Source organism: Haematobia irritans, chromosome 1 (assembly GCF_050003625.1).
Source record: "Haematobia irritans isolate KBUSLIRL chromosome 1, ASM5000362v1, whole genome shotgun sequence".
Taxonomy (NCBI): domain Eukaryota; kingdom Metazoa; phylum Arthropoda; class Insecta; order Diptera; family Muscidae; genus Haematobia; species Haematobia irritans.
Window position 1 is genome coordinate 108,951,939 of NC_134397.1, and position 22,946 is coordinate 108,974,884.

At 33.9% G+C, this 22,946-nt stretch overlaps 2 protein-coding genes and 2 long non-coding RNA genes across 5 annotated transcripts; 3 read left to right on the top strand and 1 right to left on the bottom strand.

Moving 5' to 3' along the window:
• The first annotated feature begins 2,721 nt into the window (after window positions 1-2,721).
• On the top strand, window positions 2,722-3,260 carry LOC142241238 (uncharacterized). The gene is made up of 3 exons (XR_012723542.1): window positions 2,722-2,807; window positions 2,860-2,983; window positions 3,046-3,260. It is a non-coding gene; the product is annotated as an uncharacterized LOC142241238 (long non-coding RNA).
• Window positions 3,261-4,256: 996 nt separating this feature from the next.
• LOC142221649 (uncharacterized) lies at window positions 4,257-8,831 on the top strand. Its single transcript, XR_012718170.1, has 2 exons — window positions 4,257-4,394; window positions 8,549-8,831. It is a non-coding gene; the product is annotated as an uncharacterized LOC142221649 (long non-coding RNA).
• Window positions 8,832-9,096: 265 nt separating this feature from the next.
• dnk (deoxynucleoside kinase) lies at window positions 9,097-18,197 on the top strand. 2 transcript variants are annotated; one of them, XM_075291401.1, is made up of 6 exons: window positions 9,097-9,245; window positions 15,249-15,466; window positions 15,569-15,702; window positions 17,112-17,230; window positions 17,298-17,446; window positions 17,502-18,197. In XM_075291401.1, exons 1-6 carry the CDS (start codon window positions 9,227-9,229, stop codon window positions 17,643-17,645), a joined length of 783 nt encoding a protein of 260 aa, XP_075147516.1. In that variant the 5' UTR covers window positions 9,097-9,226; the 3' UTR covers window positions 17,646-18,197. The 2 variants fall into 2 exon arrangements, with proteins under 2 accessions (XP_075147516.1, XP_075147517.1); XM_075291402.1 differs by lacking the exon at window positions 9,097-9,245 and adding an exon at window positions 14,971-15,192.
• A 4,056-nt stretch (window positions 18,198-22,253) lies between these two features.
• On the bottom strand, window positions 22,254-22,946 carry snRNP-U1-C (small ribonucleoprotein particle U1 subunit C). The gene has a single exon (XM_075291403.1). The coding sequence runs from the start codon at window positions 22,847-22,849 to the stop codon at window positions 22,388-22,390; it is 462 nt and encodes a 153-aa protein (XP_075147518.1). The 5' UTR covers window positions 22,850-22,946; the 3' UTR covers window positions 22,254-22,387.

Sequence of the window (22,946 nt, forward strand, 5' to 3'; positions counted from 1 at the left end):
CTGCTAAAGCCATTGTAGTGGTGGGAACAACAACATTCGATCCAGCTGCTGGTGATACTATTGTGGATGATTGTGAAACCACCATTGCATTAGTATTGCATTTGTATTACTAACGGCAGCAACAGTCGATATTGCATTTGAAGAATTAGTAATAGTGGCTAATGTTGGAGTATTTGCTGCCACCCCAGTGGGACCACTCACTACTTGGGCGGCCGTTGTATTTGGTTGTTGCAATACAATATTTGCGGTCACAGCCACTGTGGTCGTGGCAGGTGTTGTGGGTGCTATGTTGGAGTTGTTCACTGTAGCTGATGTAGTCAGGGATGTGAGGGCAGATGCTACTGGGGCAGAAACGGCTACAGAACCAGATGCTGTTATATATGTTATATACATATAGCACTCCGTTATTTTTATTTCGTCAATCGAATTGCATTTTTAAATAACAACGCGAACCACTTTTGTATTCTAATTTAACACAAATCATTTGAATAAATCAATTATTTCTTAATTCACATTACAAATGGCGCCATGTTTTGAAACTAACTAATCTCAACATATGGAAGGATTTAAAGCCGACCTAATTAGGGACTATGCACTTTATGTCAGTTTTTCAACTCGAAAAAAACAAAGTACCACAAATGAAAAAATATTTCGGTAGTTTTTCGCATTTTTGGTTTTGTATGGGATTTCGCTTCAGAAACCGAACATAGTACCTACCTAAACTCATAAATGTGCCGATTTTTCCACCTTAAGGTGGGTATTAAGTTCGAGTTTTTTCACTGAAGTGAAAATTAAATCAGTAAAAAAAGGCATAAAATTATACATATTTGTTGCATATTTTATTATAACTTGATGGGGAATAGCCTAAAGCACGTTTTCACAAAGTTTATATTCCTTAAAAAGTATTATTAAAGAAAAGTAATCGTGAAAAAATGGCGATTTTAGCCGCCAAACTCGAACTTAATACTCACCTTTATATTGAAAATATCCTCAATCAATTTTAAGCATAAAATTATGATACGTAAATATGAAACATATGTGGAAAAAATTATTTTCCAATTCTTTAAATTTACCATACATCTTTCTTAGTCTATTAGAATTGCACATTTCCCACTTAAAATTTTTAAATGATATTATAAAATATTTTCCTACAAATATCACAGAAAATTTCACAATTACATGCCTAATACTCGAAAAAAAAAATGGATTGCATAAAATTTATTTCTAAAAGTTCTAAAATACGTTAAATTCTTTTTCTATAAATATATTAAAATAGTACAAAATTGTAAAAGCAAGCATTCAAAGCCTAAGTGCCATTTTCATAAATTAAGTGTTTTTATCTATCATCATGTAAGAAATAGTGAATACTCATCACGCCAAAAAGGTATTCCTGCACATAAAGCATACATACTCACCTACATTTTTAATTTGCAAACATAACTAGCAACCAGCATCCAGATCGTCGAAGGCCTTCAACATGATCGGGGAGCGGTGGTAAGTCAGTTTTTTTGCTTTGTGTTTTTACTATTTCATTGATGATATTTTTGCCTGCCATTCATAAATCCCGTTCACTTACTTCAGAGAGTGAGAGCAAGAGAATTTACGCATGAAAGCGTAATATATCACTATGTAATTTTGTTTCTTTACATTGCTATAAAAATGTAATTGTTTATTCTGTTTTGATCATCACTTATATTTGATTTGTCTCTATCTCTCGCTTAGAAAAGTATCTGGAAGTGATTTTTGAATGTTTGTTTTGATTTTGCTTCTCATCATAATTTCTTAAAAATTATAACTTATTAATCCATTGAAAGTGGGTAATATAATGAGTGTAACATTTTGAATTTTGCTTTGAACATTTGCATTCCGGTTAAAAATGTCCCTACATATATTTAGCTAATTACATATTAAACTAATTCTATAAACTATGATTTTCCTATAAACTATTAATTTTCTGTGAATACAAATTTTCCTATGAATTACGATTTATCTACAAACTACGATTTTTCTATAAACTGTCATGTGCGCCCAGTAGTTTGATTGGTAATACTATGGAGGCCAGCGCCATCTACCGGTTGCATGAGGAAATAGGCAGAGGGAGAGAGGATAGATGACAGTATAAATTCTCTGTGCAGTTATGACAGACAGATGATTGGTTTCAATGGTGTTTTGGAAATTGCACCCAGAAAAAAGTGCCTTCGAAACTAAAGGAAAAAATTTTCATCAATATAGTTTATCCATTTTATTTCCATTAAGGTAAATTTTTGTGAGAAATAATAAAATTTACTCGTTTCAGTAAAAAAACCTAAACTGTAAGCAGTTAGGAATAGTTCATTAACTAGAATAAGGCATGGAATTTTACTCATACTATTTTCTTCGCTGGGTATAAGAATTTACTACTGAACAAGAAAATTTTATTCACCGATAACAAAGCATTCGTAAAAATAAACAAAAACCGAACTAAAACCAAGTTTCCTCAAAATTAGTAAAATTTCTTATAACATGATAATTGCGACTTCCTTTATAATAGAAAGTTTTTCATACATACGAACAACACTTGACATAAAAAAATATTTTAGTTCATTCGTACTAAGAAGTATGCAATCCTTTCAAAACTTAAGGAAACACACTTGTTAGAATACTTGTTAGAATTTTCCTATATTTCTATTGTCTACCTGTAATCGATACCTGTCATCGTAATCGATGTGTTTGCGCGTGGGTGTAATCGATATGTTTGCGCGTGGGTTGTTTTTTTAGTTGGAATCGCGTTGTTGTGGTATACGGAGAGATTGTGAAAAAATAATATGGTAAAATAATATAATAAATAACATATATAAAATATTTATTATTTTAAATTAGTGAGAACAATTTTCGTTTTTTGAAAATAAATCTATCAATGTTCGTGATGGCGTATAAAGAAAGAAAACACCAGCAGAATAACAACCCTTTCATTTGTCTTCATTTTGGAATCTTCAATTAACAGGTAATATTCAGTGACGCTAACCTTTTGTAACAAAAATGGTTTATGATTTTTTATATTTGTAGGTATTGAAATTATAAAAGGAGGACAAAATCGTTATGCAGCAACTTATTAAAAGTGAAAGGTACAAGAAGAAAAATGCGTTTTACAGTTGATGACATTACATGGAAATTGGAAATAGTGGAATAATAAACTAGTATTTCAAGGCCAGTCGATGCTGTTGATTCTTAATAAATATATTTAATATCTTAATAAAACGTGTATTTTATTGAAGAAAAAATTGCCTATATAAATAAATAAAATTGTATTTAAAAACGAAGGTAAGCAGTTCTAATTATGAAGTAAACGTTTTACCACAAATGTGTAAGATTTGTCCAAATGAATGAAAAATTTTCAATAAAATTATTCCATATATGAATTCAAATCAGTTAAATTTTTTCATTCTGTAGTATAGTGGTACATAAATATAGGAAAACGTTAACTAATATATGGAATGCATTATACCTAATTTCTACGAAAATCACATCGTTCAAACAAATAAAAATGTCTTTGGCGCTATACGAAGTTCAACTTTCTTCACAATGAGTTCATTTTAACTTAAAGAAGGGGTCACTTTTTTCTGGGTGTGTGAAGAAAAATGGCTGGGAAAGCTTGGGATGATGGCGAATGGAGCGTCAATAATGGAGGTTTTGATGATTGAAGCGTCAGATCATTCTGGTTTTGGACGCGAGCGAGTGAGGTTGATGGTTGAAAGAAAGTGCGGTTGTTTATTTTTTGAAGTTGTGAAAGTCTGCCTAATGTACCCAAAAGTCGTTTAAATAAAAACACAACAAGACAATCGAAACAAATGTTTATATTTATTATTGGCAAATGAATCTGTTTATTGTGCTAAATGTTGGCGAAATTCAATGCTACTGTGGAATAAACTTAATGCTAAAGTTATACATTGAAGAAGAAAAGTTAAAATAGACTTAAAACTAAACTTAAAAGCTAAAAATAAAAGTAAGATACAATTAAAAGTTAAAAGAAAAGTAACCAAGCTTAAAAGCTAATCTTACATGCTAAATTATAATTAAACTGAAACGAAAAAGAAGCAAGAAAAAGGTACTTTAATGAACGAGCAGATGGAATAATATAGTAAAAAGAAATAAATTGTAAAAGATAAGAAGACAACCTGAAAGAAAAAAAAACAAAGACATTTTAATTAAAAAGAAAACCATCAATCTAAACTATTGCTATACTCACCGAACGTCCACCTCCATTCAACACCTCATTTGCGGTCCCGAGCGTTCCCAGAAGGCAGGATTCACATGACCCTTTTTGATCCATTTGTATCTATTGGTATCAACAGCATCCTTGTCAGCGTCATCAGTGGGGTATAATTGCATTGCGCTGGTCATCCTACAGTGCCCAGGTACCGTGATATTTTTTCTTATTCTTAGTCTCGCAAAACTTGGACGGATACGCATTTTGGGACGCTGACGGACGGACGGACTTGTATATTTTTCGCTTCTGTAAATAAAAATTGTTAAAATATTAGTAAGTTTAGTGGCACTTTTTCACTAGTTTGCTGTAGGGTATTAAGGGGGATAGTCATTAACATTTGGGTTTTGTAAATAGTGTCAGATTTGGACAATAGTGTTAGGCTGAGCTCACCCTAGGACTCTATTTTAAACTGCGTGGACAAAGAGAGTGTGTCCCCCATATATATGTCTAATGTGTTCCCCATAAGACTCTAGGCCGGACAGTGATTCCTTGTAAACAAAAACTACATCTGAAAAGAAGAAAAATAAAAATTTTTATTAACAGAAAATTACTTAACGTTACACTATACTTACCTTACCTTGACGGACGGACGGAAAAGACAGGAAACGAAAAGGAGGAAGACGGTTTCATCATTTATTCCTGGAAAATAAACAACAATAATTAGTAATAGAATTTTTATAAATTTTGTTTTTGGATTTTGTTTTAATTTGAAAAATATTGTTAGAATTAGTTTCAATAAAACCATAAGATATTTATAACGTAATGAATTGAAATATTGGCGTATAAGATTTAATTTAAATATGGAAGCCTAGAGAAGTTTTAAAGGGAGAAGGTAAAAGGTGATTTGAAGAACAGGTGAGTAGCATTTGGGGTGTCCCGAGTTGATGGGCCACGGGGACACCATAGTTGGGGAGGGTCAGGCCACGGCATGCCTTGGAAAACCGGCATGCCGGCAAGCCAATATGGGTGGTAAGTTGTGTGGATGTTAATTTTTGTGATACGTACTTGTTGGTCTTTGTGCTGTCCTCCAAAGCTGGTTGAATGTTTTGTTTTTTTGTCAGCTGCCAGAGGACTGAGTTGCCAATGAACCGCGCCCCATAGACTGAGCCAAAAGCCGGCAACACCGATCAGCAACCAGCGTACGGCAACTCGGTTCCTCCCTCCAGATGGCAGTACCCTCCGGGCTGTGACAAAACTATGAGTTTTCTATAAATTAAAATTTTCTATAATAAGATATTTCTGTAAACTAAGATTTCTTATAGACTATGATTATTCGTTCGAACTAGTATTTTTTAATATATAAAATTTTTCCTAATAAATTTTCTGAATTATTTTATAATGTGAATGAACGATTTTTATTCAAAAATGAATGTGTGAAATTAACTGGACGTTTTCCTACAATAGGGATGACTATATAAGAAGCCTATATAAGAAGCCACATAGGATATAGGCAGGTGAGGGTTTCGAGGCATTTCTCATACCACCTGAGAAATACTTTTAGCTATTACAGTCGAAGCTCTGTTTAACGAATATCCCATTTAGCGAAAATCCAATTTAACGAACGTCCAAATTCTTACCATTGAGTATTCTAAATAACGAACGGTTGACCGAACTTTACGTTCGATTTAACGAAAATGCATTTAATCTTAAGTAAATAAACAACAAAAACTCAACAATATTTGACGATTGTGAGAATGGCTTAAGTCCTTAGAAAATGTCCACAAAGTACGGCATTCCCAAAATATTTAGATTTCATCAAAAGTTTGGAAACTCCTGGTCGAAACGTGTGGAAAGGACCCATCACTTTAACACGGGTTTGTCATTGACCGGGGTAAATTTAGACTGCAGGACACGGCTTGGACTCATTCCAAAGTACATGACCTGGTAGAACTTAGTAGGACTAGACAGTAGTAGGACTAGACTTGACATGAACCAGTCTGGGACAAACACTTAGGAACCGGTATTATTTTGATCATCCCAATTGCACCAGAAAGAAAAGCTTTTGGAATATGTTGGCCAATACATAAATGTCTAATTCCAATAAAATTTTTAAATCAAGAGAGTATGGAAACAAATAAATTGTATGAAAACGAAAACTGGAGCACTGGTACTAGTCCTGTGATAGGTCCTTTAGTTGCAATATGCACCAAATTTTCGTAGGATCGCCAGTTGTACAGGTGACGAATTTTTCTCTTATTAATGAGTGCTATCCGATTCTATATTTAGCTCAATGATATGGATTCTCCTTCTTATATCTGAAGAGAAACTATGAAATACACAGGAATGTCAACATCATTAGTGAAAAACCGCTGAAAAACTTTTTTGGTGCTCGGTCGAAACGGTAATCTACCGTTGAGAGTAAATTTATGCCGACAGGAGTAGCAGAGTAATGGTGTATGTAAGAAGTTTTAGGAAGATGTTACTATGAACACTATCTATGCATGGTCCATCTTGAGACCGGAAACAAATTAGGCAATTCGTGTAAGAAGTTGGAGCACACAAATATTGACGTGGTTGTATGTAAGCCCCCATAAGACAGCGAATCTTGGATCCTCTTTTTAATCTAACCTATATATATATATATTTATATATCTAGGTTATAACCTAGATATGTAAAGTTCATCAGTTTTTAAGGATTATTTCAAGTAACTTTTGTGTAAGTGCCTCTGTAGTTTAGTTTTGCCAAATGCTTCTGAATTTTTACTCATCTGGTATAAAAACTACGATTTTCAATAAAAGTTAACATTTAATATTCCTGTTCGATTTAACGAATGTTTCTAAATAACGAAAGGGCCTGACAATATATCGTTCGTTAAACCGAGCTTCGACTGTATATCGTTCGTTAAACCGAGCTTCGACTGTATTTCGGAATAGTAAAAGAAAAATCCAAAGTAGTCAGTTTCTTTATTTATATATATTTTTTTGTTTTTGTTGATGGGGAACTTTTGTTGTGTTAGATTCCGTTTTCAATTTAGTCCAGACCATTTTCATTCAGCTTGCGTATTACAAATAAAAAGGGAGTCTATAATAATCTCTGTACTGGGAACATGGCTTGGTTAGAGCAGGACACGAACCCCCCTACGACTGTTGCTAGCGGAATAAAAGGCTCCCGCAGTCCTAACTCTATCCAGGATCCACGATGCTTTCATAAGGTTTGAAAATATGCATCAACAACGAAATTTTACTTCGTGTACATTACAATGGTTCTTGAATAAGAACTATGTCTATGTCCCCTTTCATCAGGAGAACTTTTAAGGCAGCACATGCAGCCTTACAATGATGAAGATTTTTCTGGAGGATCCGTAGGACCATCGAGATTTTCAACAACCATCACATCAGCCGCTTCAATCGAGTCATCAATAATGTCCTCTTCAGAGATCTCGGTGACTCTCGCAATAACCATAGGTTCAACTTTGGTGAGATCTGAGGCAGTAGAAACCTCCTCACGCATACGGTATCTATCCATGTCTTCAACTTTGGTATCTCCCTCGACTTCGCAAGAGGATCCGCTTACTTCTGATTCAGACAGATGCTTGTCCATCTCTGAATTCTTTAGCTGATCGTTTTATATACCTTCATTTGGATATAATGAAAGCCATAACATACACGGCCCTGAGACTTTGCTAGATGAGGCAATATAAACACTGCATGCCGTCTTGGTCCCTCCACTCCATCCAAACGGCCAACTTTCCAATCAGCTGTTGGAATATCTGGATTGCATCGTTTCAGCCTATTTAAAATAGATTCAGGGTCAGAAGGGTTTGCAGGTATCCACGCATGTGCTCTAGGTCTAGCCGGTATGTCTTTCTTCTCGACTAACTCTAGAGCAGCTCCTTCCCAAACTTCACCAATTAGTATCGGAGCAGTTTTAAAACATTCTATAGACCTCTGATCCTCAAATGCGACTAGCTTAAATCGTCCTTGATACCAACCAGCCTCTTGGTGTCGAGGATCTGGGCCGGGAAACTTTTCCAGACACGCTGCCTCCATCGAGAATGAACAAACGGATGATAGATGCTGCAACATGCAACTTGTAACTCAACATCATTCTTTTGTTAATGCAAAAAATTATGTTAAATGTGATGTAATAGTCGTATAAATGTTATATTTATAGGAATTTATAAATGTTTAATCAAATTAATAAACATCTAAACAATCGTGTTTACTTCACTACAATGATTCTTTTACAACTACCTTAAAATTCACTTTTTGTGTTAGTATGAAGGGGCTCTTATTGGCGTCGTTCTAAATTTATTAAAAAATGCACCTAATAATTGTACTCATGCAATACTTTTTTTGTAGTAACTTGACGTGGTACAACTTCTCAATAGTGACGGTGCTTTTCCGATGAGTTTTGGATGTTGTATATGATTGTTTTTGACGTAGTGGGGATTCTCAGAAGCGCCCCCAAATTAAAAAAATGTTGGCAGGGAATAGACAAGCGTTATTTCATCCCTCTGTAAATCGATCTCACATAAATATATGTCAAAAAACTTTGTTGTTAGCAACTAATCTTTTTTATATTTATTTTCATAATTTATTATGATTGTAAATCTTGTAATAAATAAATAGAATCTTAATATAATCTGCGCTTTTCATTTAATATCGGTAAGTATATCTAACAATTGGTTAGGGTAATAATAAATAACATCGAGGCGGTTGCACCTACAAACCAAACAAATAATATGATATTGAGACAACCAATGCAAAGTTGGTCCAACATACTATCATGCAGTTACAATTGAGAATGGAATCAAACTTTGAAATAATGACACTATTTGAAATTAACGGATTTATTTTTGACAGCATTTAATGGAACGTAATTTTATTATGTTCCTGTTGCACGCATATGGTTTCTATCATCAGATGTTCATTAGTTACGTCCAGAAGAAGACGATTGTTGTCGTTGTAGAATTAAAGTGCAAAAGGAGAATGTAAATGATAATTTCACCAGAACTTGTGGGTATATTATAAATAATAATGATCACCAAATTAATAGGTGAGTGAAATTTAATTAATAAATTAATGCTGCACTTGAAAAACGCGAGCCTAGTATTCATTGTGAGTGTGTAGAAAACAAAACATGAATATTGTACTAGCATTAACCTGGAATACACATTGTTAAAGTTACAAATAAATCTTAATTTATATCCAAAAGATGCATACTGTTATCCCTTAAGTATATCTAGCCTGGTACGTCATTGTCTGCTTTCGCGAAATGTTTGAGAAATCTCGTGAATTTCTCGTTAATACTTTTAAGGTTAAAATATATGCACTATGATTGAGCCGGAACCAGTGTTTTTTTTGTTACTTTTTTCGTAATTAAATATCTTTTCCTTAAAGTTTTATCATTTGAAAATTCTCTTGGGCGTTTTGATCATGTCTCGGACAGTATCCGACGCTTCTTAGGATGTTCCTTCCCAAGAATTGTGTTCTATAAAATTTATAAAACCAAAACGACTCGGTTTTTCCTCGACTAGTGAGTAAACCATTTCATTGAAAACTGTAAACTATAATTTTCTGTCGACTGCATTGAAACAGAATGAAAAGTTGTTTTGGGCTATTCCCCAACAAGTTATAAAGTTTACATCAAAGAGGTAAAATCACACATTTTTTACTGATTGAATTTTAATTTTAGCGGCTATACTCGAATTTAGTATCCACCTTTAGATTAAATTAGAAATCGCCTTCTGTTGTATTTTTTAGGATTATCCCTTTAAAGAACTAGAGAAACCAGTAAACCATTATTCTAAGCAACAAATTACGTGTTCCAAATTAAAATGCATAGTCACCCAATAATTTCTCGAACAGTTTTCAATGTGTGACAAATTATAAATTAACATTGTTGCCAATGTTTCAATGTGGTATCACAATGGACTGAATAGTTTGTGTGCCTGAAACTAAATCCTGCTGCCACTTTAACGTAAACTTATCTAACCTTCTACCAATTTTTTTTGTTGCTTTCAATAAGCCACCTTAATTTGTTCATGGGTCAGCTTCTTATTGTTTCCAAGAATGTAGCAGTCAAAGAGTTTGTTTTCTGCAAAAAGATTTCCTTAAATTTTTCATTTCATTTTTATACCCTCCACCATGGGATGGGGGTTATATTAACTTTGTCATTCCGTTTGTAACACATCGAACTATTGCTCTAAGACCCCATAAAGTATATATATTCTGCGTTGTGGTGAAATTTTGAGTCGATCTAGCCACATCCGTCCCTCTGTTGAAGTCACGCCAACTTCCGAACGAAAGCTATCGAGTTGAAGTCGGATGGTATTGCAAATGGGCCATATCGGACCACTTTTACGCATAGCCCCCATATAAACCGACCCTCAGATTTGGATTGCGGAGCCTCTTAGAGAAGCAAATTTCATCGGATGCGGTTGAAATTTGGTACGTGGTGTTAGTATATGGTCTCTAACAACCATGCATAAATTGGTCCATATCGGTCCATAATTATATATAGCCCCCATATAAACCGAACCCCACATTTGACCTCCAGGGCCTCATGGAGAAGAAAAATGCATCCAATCCGGTTGAAATTTGTTACGTGGTGTTATTATATGGTCTCTAATAACCATGCGAAAATTGATCCATATCGGTCCATAAATTTATATAGGCCCCATATGAACCGATCGCCAGATCTGACCTCCGGAGCCTCTTGTTGGAGCAAAATTTATCCGGTTCAGTTGAAATTTTGTATTTTGTGTAAGTATATGGACTCAAACAACCATGAAAAATTTTGCCCATATCGGTCCATAATTATTTATAGCCCCCATATAAACCGATCCCCAGATTTGACCTCCGGAGCCTCTTGGAGAAGCAAATTTCATCCAATTCGGTTGACATTTTGGTACATTGTGCTAGTATATGGTCGCTAACAACCATGACGCCGATATGGACCAATTTTGGTATAGCTTTATATGGTCCCCAGATAAAACGATCTCCAATACAACAAAAATTGGTCCATATCGGTTCATAATTGTATATAGCCCCCATATTTCACGTCTCTCTAATTATCGTGAAAGACTTCATAATTGTTTATAGACTCCCCTATATATACCGGTCAAGAACTGAATTATATAGACATGAACTTACAATTTAGAAGATAAAATTTCAATATACCTTGCCATCGGCAAGTATTACCACAACCCAACTAATTCGATTGTGGGTGACAGTATTTAGTGGAAGTTCCAAGATTCGCAAGATTCGGACTGACCGAACTTACGGTCATATATACTTGTTTTATTTTATTATTTACTTATATACTATTTGGAATAATTTCAGTTAATTGTCCAAAATGTTCCATATTTGTTTTTTCTTCCATCTTCGTTGCACAAGTAGTACTGAAACTTCCAACTTCGTTGCAGCAGTAATACTGAAGCCGAATGTTGTTTGTTTCATTTAATGTTAGTATATTTTCTCCAATTATTTACAACTCATTTTCAAAGATTTCTTCACCATTTTGGCGATTTGGGAGTAATTCGCAAACTATTTGAAAATGTATTGAAGGTAGGCCGTATCAAGTTGAATTTATATTGGAAATGATGTTTACTCTCAAAATGAAAAGGTGCTGCATTTGAAAAATGATCATCTTGTCATTATTGGGCGTATATTCTCTCTTCTTCGCATGAGCTACACCAACATCTCTTAAATAAGATACGAACTAGGGCTGTCATTTGGGATCGATTTTTAAAAATCCTTGGATTTGGGATTTAAAAATTTAGAATCCCGGGGATTTTCCGGGATTTTTTCGGGATTCCTTAAATATTTTAATTAATAACAATCTACAGCGCCAAAAAATTTTTGTACATTAAAGGCGTATTTTCATATACTTGTGAAAATCCATTTGTACTTCGATTTAAGTAAAGGGTGATTTGTTAAGAGCTTGATAACTTTTTTAAAAAAAAAAAAACGCATAAAATTTGCAAAATCTCATCGGTTCTTTATTTGAAACGTTAGATTGGTCCATGACATTTACTTTTTGAAGATAATTTCATTTAAATGTTGACCGCGGCTGCGTCTTAGGTGGTCCATTCGGAAAGTCCAATTTTGGGCAACTTTTTCGAGCATTTCGGCCGGAATAGCCCGAATTTCTTCGGAAATGTTGTCTTCCAAAGCTGGAATAGTTGCTGGCTTATTTCTGTAGACTTTAGACTTGACGTAGCCCCACAAAAAATAGTCTAAAGGCGTCAAATCGCATGATCTTGGTGGCCAACTTACCGGTCCATTTCTTGAGATGAATTGTTCTCCGAAGTTTTCCCTCAAAATGGCCATAGAATCGCGAGCTGTGTGGCATGTAGCGCCATCTTGTTGAAACCACATGTCAACCAAGTTCAGTTCTTCCATTTTTGGCAACAAAAAGTTTGTTAGCATCGAACGATAGCGATCGCCATTCACCGTAACGTTGCGTCCAACAGCATCTTTGAAAAAATACGGTCCAATGATTCCACCAGCGTACAAACCACACCAAACAGTGCATTTTTCGGGATGCATGGGCAGTTCTTGAACGGCTTCTGGTTGCTCTTCACTCCAAATGCGGCAATTTTGCTTATTTACGTAGCCATTCAACCAGAAATGAGCCTCATCGCTGAACAAAATTTGTCGATAAACACATTTCGAACCGAACACTAATTTTGGTAATAAAATTCAATGATTTGCAAGCGTTGCTCGTTAGTAAGTCTATTCATGATGAAATGTCAAAGCATACTGAGCATCTTTCTCTTTGACACCATGTCTGAAATCCCACGTGATCTGTCAAATACTAATGCATGAAAATCCTAACCTCAAAAGAATCACCCTTTATCAAGGCATCCAAATTTTTATTAAATAAACGCGATCTTGTCATATTTTCCACCGACCTTTTGTCATTGCTTTTTATTTTATGTGACACGAATTCCATTTCACATTAACTCATTATTTAAAGGACCTTATCGTTTACTTCGATTTTTGATGAAATTGTGCTGTTTATTATACCTCATGTTTATTAACTCTATTTCTCGGGTATGAAATCTAAGGGCCGTTTACACTGAGTTAAGACTCCAATTTATTAATAAACAATCATAAAAACCCATAATTATAACAAATTGGAATTATTTTTTCGGGATCCCGAAAAATCGCGGGATTCAAAAAAAAAATCCCGGGATTCGCGATAAATGCTGTCCCAAAAATCCCGGGCTTTAGGGACGGGATTTATTCCGGGTGAAAGCCCTAATACGAACCAATTATGTCCGAAGTGTTGACAAACTATTTCTGTACAACATATTATCTAAAGGTGTGTTCTATGTTGGGGATTCGAGTTGAAAATCGCGATTATTTTTCCTGAAATAATCAAAATTATAAATGCAAACATACATATTCCTGTAAAGCCTTGCCGAAATCTAAAGGAACAAGAAATTGCACATCAATTGAGTTAATCTATCTGCTTTATATTTAACTTTTTTAATAAAGTAACCGCGAAACTTTCAACGCGAAAAGCTAACATAGTACTTACCTTAAAGTAGTACTAATTTCCTTTCAGTGAATAGTGGGTTGGGAAAAAGAAAAGTTGCAGACAAACAAAACTAATTAAATTTACATTACACTACATTAGACAATAATATCATTATTGGAGATAATTGAATTCAATTTGAGCACAATTCATGTTAAATTTATTACTTTTTATAAATATAATCGTCTTCATATAAATTTTTGTACTTTTAATTTAGTGTTTTGGTGAAAAATACGAACATAGTACTCATCTTAACAAATAACATGCCTAACTTAGATAATTCTAATGGAGATATAAGAAAAACGTGTGAAGTTTGTTTTAATATAATCGAGCTTAAAAAATATCAGACAATCTTTGCCATTTCAGTAAACAGAGACTAATTTGTCTGTGTCTAATATCCAATATAATACTCAACATACATTCAACTGACCTTACAAATTGTTCGCATTCAAAACATTCTCTAATATGTTTGAAGCATAGAAATTAATTTATTTTTTGAGAACTTGTCGCTAATGTATTCAATTCTATGGTGAGGGCAATACTTGTATTTTGATGAAAATACGATATTCTCAACAATTTCAATTTCTCAAATTGATTTCTAAGCCAATTCTTTATAATGCGCTTTATGCGCTTTACAGACTATCAGTTATTCCGGACGACAGTGCTCGTGTGGAACATATCCCATATATTGTGCAGATTATAAGTTAAGTCAGCTGCATGTTTATGGGATCGGTAACACATTTACCGATTATTTAGTCATCGCCGACAAGTCGTATCGATCCGACACATTGTAAGATTCTTTACAAACACCGACATTCCGCCCGGAATAACTGATAGTCTGTAAAGCGCATTACAGATTATCAGTTATTCCGGACGACAGTGCTCGTGTCGAACATATCCCATATATTGTGCACATTATAAGTTAAGTCCGAAGGCACAATCGATACTGTTGCATGTTTATGGGATCGATAACACATTTACCGATTATTTAGTCATCGCCGACCAGTCGTATCGATCCGACACACTGTAAGATTCTTGACAAACTTGCAATAACTGATAGTCTGTAAAGCGCATAAAGCATTTTCTCGTGGCGGTTGAACAGAACCATTCTACGATACGTTCGCACTACTCGAATGTGTAAACAATATACGTGGCAACTCCTATGTATTTTCAACGCTTTTCAAACTAATAGTGCAGCCGTTCAGAAGATTTAAACGTAAACAAAACAATACTGACATTTCGCTTTGGGCGCGAGGCAAACATTCCCGCTTTTTTCATTAACAAAGTCATTTTCACACGATCACATTATCTGTGGAAAATTTAAGAGACTGCAAAGTGAAAATACATAGTTGAGGAGATTTATTAGAGAAAAAATATTACAGCCGTAACAGTTTTGTGTTGTGTTTTGTAATTTCGCTTTGGGAAAGCGGTAGAAACTAATTTGGATTAACATATTGTAATACATTTTGGTATTTTGTTAGTATAGTTTTCTGAATAATGTAAATTTTACAGGTCGCATTATCTCCTCAATGATGTCTGGAAGCAATAACTCTGTTGTGAAAGTTCCCAAATATGCCGCAGGAACACAACCATTCACCGTATTTATTGAGGGAAATATAGGAAGTGGTAAAACAACTTTTCTAAATCATTTCCAGCAGTTCCAAGAAAAAATCTGCCTTATTACCGAACCAGTCGAAAAATGGCGTAATGTTCGAGGTGTCAACTTACTAGTGAGTACTATACTGGCACATACAGACATGTAAATGTTTCTATTGTGCGTTTGGTAGCTTTCATTTACAAAAATAAATATGCACTTTATAAAATATTTATAGGAACTTATGTATAAGGAACCAGAACGCTGGGCAATGCCATTCCAATCGTATGTAACGTTGACCATGCTACAAAGCCACACTCTTCAGACTCAAAAACCAGTAAAGCTAATGGAACGCTCTATATATAGTGCAAGGTAAGACCAAATTATTTGGAATTTTATGTTATTGTATGACAGGAATTCAAGGTAAAAAACCAAATATGTAAGATATAGCATTCAAGGCAGAATACAAAATATGTGTGTAATGGTATATTTTATTTAAACCCCCATTCATTAAATTCTAAAGGGGTTCAATGACTGCATCCCATGTTTTGGCTTTTAAAACATGAAATAGGAAACAGCTGGGGGTTGTATGGAGGTAATAATGAAAATTGAGTATCTACTGTACTTGTTGCATGCATTTCATTAAAATGTCAATATTTTTATGGAAAATGTTAAGTAATCCAAATATACAATAGTTTCGTATTTCTTTAGAATGTAGAGAACTAAATAATGAAAAGAATGAAAAAACAATTGTAAAGAAATTGCTCTATATTAGATAAATGTGATGCGCGCTTTGTTAAATTTCCATGAACTTTTATTTGTTGGTAGATTAGATCACAGTTTTTTTTCCAAAGAATGTAATTTCACAAAGAATTTTTATTGTGGATCACATGAAATAAAAAAAATATTTACACATTTGAAAATTTTTAATCATCTTCATTATATGATTCACTTTACCCTTTCAATTAGGGCATATTTTCAGTTATGATTAAAATACTTTGTGGACATTTGGGAACGCTTTAGCGCCCGCACTTTAGACTAAGTTCTAAGGATAAAGCCATAACACCCACATTACTTTGATTTCGCGTTTCGGAGAATAAACGAAACACAATATGAAAAAGGAATTTAGAGTCCGTATTCGTTTTAAATATTGGAGTTTATTTTCGCAATGCAAACGTGGCCCAAAAATAAAAAGTTAATGCATAAAAACCAAAAATATGGTATTGTTTTCCATATAATGTTTGGGGTCCTACTTTTTGGGGCTCATTCATAGCTTCTAATCGGTCATTCGTCTCCTTCAATCATACCAAAAACGCTTACGAAGCTTCACAGACACGGTTGCCACAGTTGGTAGAATTGGTAGAATTCTTGATGTTTTGGTAGATTTTACAAAATATGTAGTGGGAGACGTATATAAATATACCTCTCCCACTAAGAGGTACTTCACAAATTTTTGATAGAAATAAAATGTTGACAAAGTTTTCTATAGAAATATTTTTTAAATAAGATTAAAAGATCATGGCAAAATGTTCCCCAAATGTTGGTAGATTATTTTTGGCTCGAGTGACAAGTTTAATTTTTAAAATTAAAAATTTGCGACATTTGTCAAACGTAATGATTACATAAAATACATGAAACAAATGTAATAAAAAAATGCACAAACCCTCCCATCCGAATATAGAGTTCAAGGGAAAGAGACGAAGGCCAAATACTGCATTTGGTTCTTCATTATTGTAAACTTATTCAACTTATTTTATAAATTACATTTTTCTTTTTTCCAGATATTGCTTTGTCGAAAATATGTACAGAAATAAAATAATTGACCCTGGAATGTATCATGTACTTCAAGAATGGTATCATTTCATAGACAATTCCATACATTTACAAGCTGATTTAATAGGTAATAATAATTATGGTGTTAAAATTCGCTTCCCAGTTTGCACTTATGAATTTCACATTATTTACAGTATATTTGCGAACATCTCCAGAAGTCGTATATGAGCGTATGCGAAAAAGAGCACGTTCAGAAGAAAGTTGCGTTCCTTTAAAGTATCTCGAAGAATTACATAAGCTACACGAAGAATGGTTAATTAAAAATCGGGCTTTTAATACAAATGTAGGTTATTTGTAAAATATTTTAACGTAAAATCTAAAACACTTTCTCATTACAGGTTATAGTGTTAAATGCCAATTTAGACTTGGATCATATAGGATCCGAATATAAACGCTATGAAAACCATATAATCAATCCGACCTATACAAGACAACAGCAGGCTGTTTTAGTTTCGCCCAGTAAACGTCCCCATATGGAATAACATTATTGGAGTATATATTCATTCTACACTATGAACAATCCGTGCATATTAAAAAAATCACATTTACACTTAAAATAATATATACTACCTATTTGGACATTTAGCTTTATATTCCTACAGACAAAATTATTAGTTGTAGTTTATCTAACTTAAAATTAGACAAATAACCTTAATTAGAACAATCTCCACTATAAAAAAATGTAATTCATTTTAATTATTTGTTAGTCTTTTGTTACGTATTACTAAAGGTCTTGATGGCCATATATATGTATTTTTAAATTGGACAAATTTCCCTCCCCATCATGATCGAATATTGTGCAATTGTTATTCTATGTTCTAAAACAATTTTCCAGTGCTGGCATAAGTGGAATAACTTATAACAAAAGGCATTTCTTTTAAACTTTTAAAAGCATTTCACTATTTTTCTAAACAATATATACTTAACTTGTTGGGAAGTTGCACTATTGTCTAATTGAATAAACATTGTAATTAGTTTTAAGATAGTTACCAAGAATTGTATGTGAACACTAAAAATATATTTTTTAAATATTGGATCCGTTTTGTATCATTCTTTTAAAATCTAAACTGATGAATGTAAGAAAACTTCATATAAGAAAGTTTGGTCAAAACGGCCTAAGTTATTATTTTCTTATCAATATTTGGCTATTAAAAAAAATATGAGAAAAATGTGTTTTCCGAGTTTCTTATATCCGTTATACAAAATGTTTATTAGAAAATTTTTATAGGGAATGGAGGTGTATTAACATTGTCACAACACATCGAAATGTTTGTCTTAGAATCCACAAAGTATTTATGTAACAAGCATATAATTTCTAAAACTTCTAACGGCCATTTTCATGTAGCTCCGTTAGGCTTTAACTAGCAGCTAACAAAATGTAAATTGGAAATGTCTTCTCTCCGGTTAACTTTAACTGAAAATTTTACATCAGTTAAGTTCCTAACTGTCACATGGAATATATTGGCGGAGCTACACGAAAATGGCACAAGTCCATACAGCTAAGTCCATCCACGCGTCTGTTGAATCAAGCCAGCTCACGAACGAATCAAGTTATCTGCTTGAAATTGAAATGATGGCGATGCCAATCATCCAAATCGCACTCATATGAACCGATCCGTTAAAAATTCGACATATGATATCAGTGTATGACGTATATCTACCATAGAAAAATTAGCTCACATAACCCCACATGAACCGATCCCCAGATTCAACTTCTTGAGCCTCACGGGTCCGCAATTTTCTTCGGATCCCGAAAGGTATGAAATTAACGAAAGATTAGACAGTTGGAAATTGAATCAATGTTTTGTACATAAATCACGTATCAAAATAGTCAACGAACGTACAGAATTAATGATCAATTATGCACATTTCACAAAATAAATATCCGTGGCGGCCAAGATTTCCTCATATGAAGTAATCATGAAACAAAAACAAGGACAAAGTCAAGAGAGTAAGGAATATTGCTTCTAGCCCAATATGGCTGAGTGAAATGTGAGCCGGTGAGGTTGCCATTAGATTAAAAACCCGAAATATATTGGGTAGAATACATAGTACTTATTTATTTCCAATTGAAATTAAATTATATTTTTATTCGTGAGTTAAGTAGTCAAATTAAACAAAGTTTGTATTATCTTTAAATCATCCAGCTGATATAAAATATTGAAGAAGGTTCTTTCGGTAGGGGTTGTAGGACAGATAAAAATGCTTCAGAATTTTATACAGTCGACCAATCTTCACATGAAATGATTTGTTCATGTATCGAATAGAAGTTGGAATAATTAATTGATTGTGACGAAAGCGTCCAAAAGCAAACAAGTTGACGAGAAAAAGGAGTTTGTTTCTCAAAAATCTTGTAAAATAATAAACAGCGATCTGAAATCAGCAAATCCTGGGAAGGAATATCCTAAGAAGTATTGGATATAGTCTGAAACATGATCAGAACGTCCAAGCGAATGTAGATAACGTACTACTCTATTTCAGATATCTTTTTTTTATTTTATTTATTTTCTCGATTTTGTAATTTGAAGCCATGGGCCGATATAGATTAAATTACAATAAAGTCTACTCCAAAATTTAGAATACAAAATTATAAAAACATAATGACTTAAGACTAAAAATAATAATAATATGGGTAACAATTATTTAAAAAAAGGAAACAATATATAAATATAAATTTATGTTTATAAAAAAAGAAAAAAATACTATAAATAATAATAATTAAATCACATATTTATTGATTAGTGTTAATAATTGTACATGACGATCATATTAAGCGGTAAGACAAGTAATGGACACTGCATACTATAAAGTTTATTTATTTATTTTTTTTTTATGTCAGATTAGCAAAATGAAGAAGTAGCTTTTTTCGATATGTAGGACAGGAAACGTTGAATGTTCTCAAAGTTGAGGGTAGCGCGTTAAAAACTTTAAATCTGAAGTATGCTCACACGTGATGTTTGGTCAAATTATCCTCGGCGGCGAAAGTTTCTAGTAACGATTAATAGCCGTATTGAAAATCATTAATGCTATTTTTAACCATACACAGCAACCAAAGGTTCTATGTGATTTGTTTTCGAATTTCATTTTATTTATTTAATCACTCCGATTTCCATTGGAATGCAGGATTTTAGAAATTACGGTCCCTACTACTGGGGGCTAATCACGGCATTCGATATCGAGAACTTTTGATCGAAATCTAAATTTTTCGGATCACAGGAGTCGATATCGAGTTTATTGATCGACATTTTTTTCGATTGGTAAATTGTAGAGGTGTGCGCGTGATTCACGCGTGAAACACGTGAGTCGTGAACAAAGTTTGAAGGAACTCTCGTGAATGTGCGTGAATGGGACTAAAATTAATATGTCGTGCGTGAGCGTGCGTGATAAATAAAATCGGTTCGTGAGTGTGCGTGAATAAAATTTCTGCAAAATCACGCTCACGAAAAAAATCAATATTTAATTCATACTCGTATGTAAACTGAAATTAATTTAGCTCTCGAACTATATTCTATTTTTGAATTTTGTTGCCTCTGCTGATTTCCGTTTGGAAAATGTCGTAAGTCTCGTGAATCACGTGCGTGAGTGTGAGTCTTTAAAAGTAGTTCGTGCGTGAGCGTGAATAAACATTTTGCTTCGTGAATGTGCGTGAGTGTGAGTGAAATTTCAGTCACGCGAACACCTCTAGTAAATTGCAATCGTAAAACATTTGCACTTGTTTTTTACATTATTTTCGCCATATAGGAATAGTAAATATATTAGTTTTAGTTCGAATTGTTGCTAATTTTTAGTAAATTTACATATAATGAACATATTTTGAATATTTAGGACTAATGCAACTCCAATAAAAGTTAAACAAAAATTGGTCCCAGACGAGTTCGAGAGCGAGCATCCTAGCTTGGCAAAGAAATATATATAAGGTGCACATGCTAGATCGATATCCAAGCGATTGTGATTAAGCAATTACCGTACCATTCCGTGACAACATAACGCTTCTGGACCACCTTGTAAGAATAGTGAATGATGAAGGCTTCCACTGGCAAAAAGTTTTAAGACGGCAGACAATTGCAAAGCGATAGAATTGACGTTGACATGCCACAAAAATTATTTTCCATTTGAGCGACTCCTTCGTCAGCCGAAATCGTACATTGAGCTTCCAAAGGTGACTTTCTAACAGTGCACACCATTTCAAACCCATGTACTTACACCAATAACAATGTGCACTTTTATTCCTTATTTTTCGCCGAATTATTTTATATTCATCTTATCCTCCAATTAGGAAGGAATTCGGAGGAATGTAAAAAGAGATATGGCTTTTTCCCAGTCAAGCCTTTTTCTTACTGATTTAGTTTTCACTTTAGCGTGGTTAGGTGGGTATTAAGTTCGATTTTAGCCGCTAAAATCGTCAATTTTTCACGATTACTTTTCTTCAATAATCCATTTTAAGGAATATAAATTTTGTGAAAATTAGCTTTGGGATATTCCCCATCAAGTTATAATGAAATCTGCGACAAATATGTATAATTTTATGACGTTTTTTACTCATTTAGTTTTCACTTTAGTGAAAATTAGCGGCTAAACTCAAACTTAATACCCACCTTTACTGAAAAAATTACGAACTTAATACCCACCTTTACTTTGAAAATTTCAAAAACATTTGTTTTTCTACATTCTATTTTGTGCCGCTAACTTAATTTTGTTCCGCTTCGTTTTTTGCTGTTGGCATTGCTAGAGAAATTGCATCAAATTTCGATCGAATGACGTGATCCAAACTTTTAATCGTATCGACAATTTTTTCGATATGGTTATGAATTCGATATCGAATGCCGTGATTAGCCCATTGTATTATAAGTCTATCAATTGGCGGAGTGGTTTGAGAAATATAAGCATTTGCTACCATTTGAATTGCATACATTTAGACAAGGAAAACAAAAAGACCACAAAACAATACTCATTCCATTTTAACGTTTATGTTCTGCTTTATGAATTCTATTGTTGTCTAATGATTCCATAAACCAGGGCAAAAGGCTACATTATGCCTTACACAAATTTGCAATATAAAAAAGAAAATACGGGTATATAATACACGTATATTAGTGTTTTCGATTTGTTTATTAGTACAATATAGAAAATTATGAATACGCTAAAACTTAATCACAAATAATTAGTTTGAGTTGAAATTATTACTTCACAATCAGCAACCTTACCCTTTTTGATTTGGACCTTGTTATTTAGGCGGTGGTCCACTCAAAATAGGTGGTCGGATTGCTCCCAAAGGTGGCGGGGGGCCCATCATACCCATTGGACCCATAATTGGCGGAGGACGCATTCCCAACATAGGTGGCGGCATTGCACCACCTTGCGGGTGATGTCCCATCATCATTTGTGGCATACCTGGTGGCATCATGCCTGGTCTTGGTGGTCCGGTCATATTCATATTGGGTGGCGGAGGCAAAGCAACTCCAGCGCCTGGCTTAGGACCGCCAGCGAAGGGATTTTGAGTTATTTTGCCAGCTTTGAATGCAGCGGTGGTAGCGTCGATTAAATGTTGTGCCTGTTCCTCCATCCATTTCTGATAGTAAAACTTTACATTGTCACGATGTTTGCGTCCCGTACAGTGTGTTTTTCTTACAGACGGTGAGTCGTGGGTCAAGTACGTATCACAATAGTCGCAGTAATATTTAGGCATATTCACTCCACTTGAAGTATTTTTTTAGAACAAGGACGATAATAATATGCTATCAAACAGAAAAGTGAATACGGCAATAGTGTTGGGAAAGTAACGA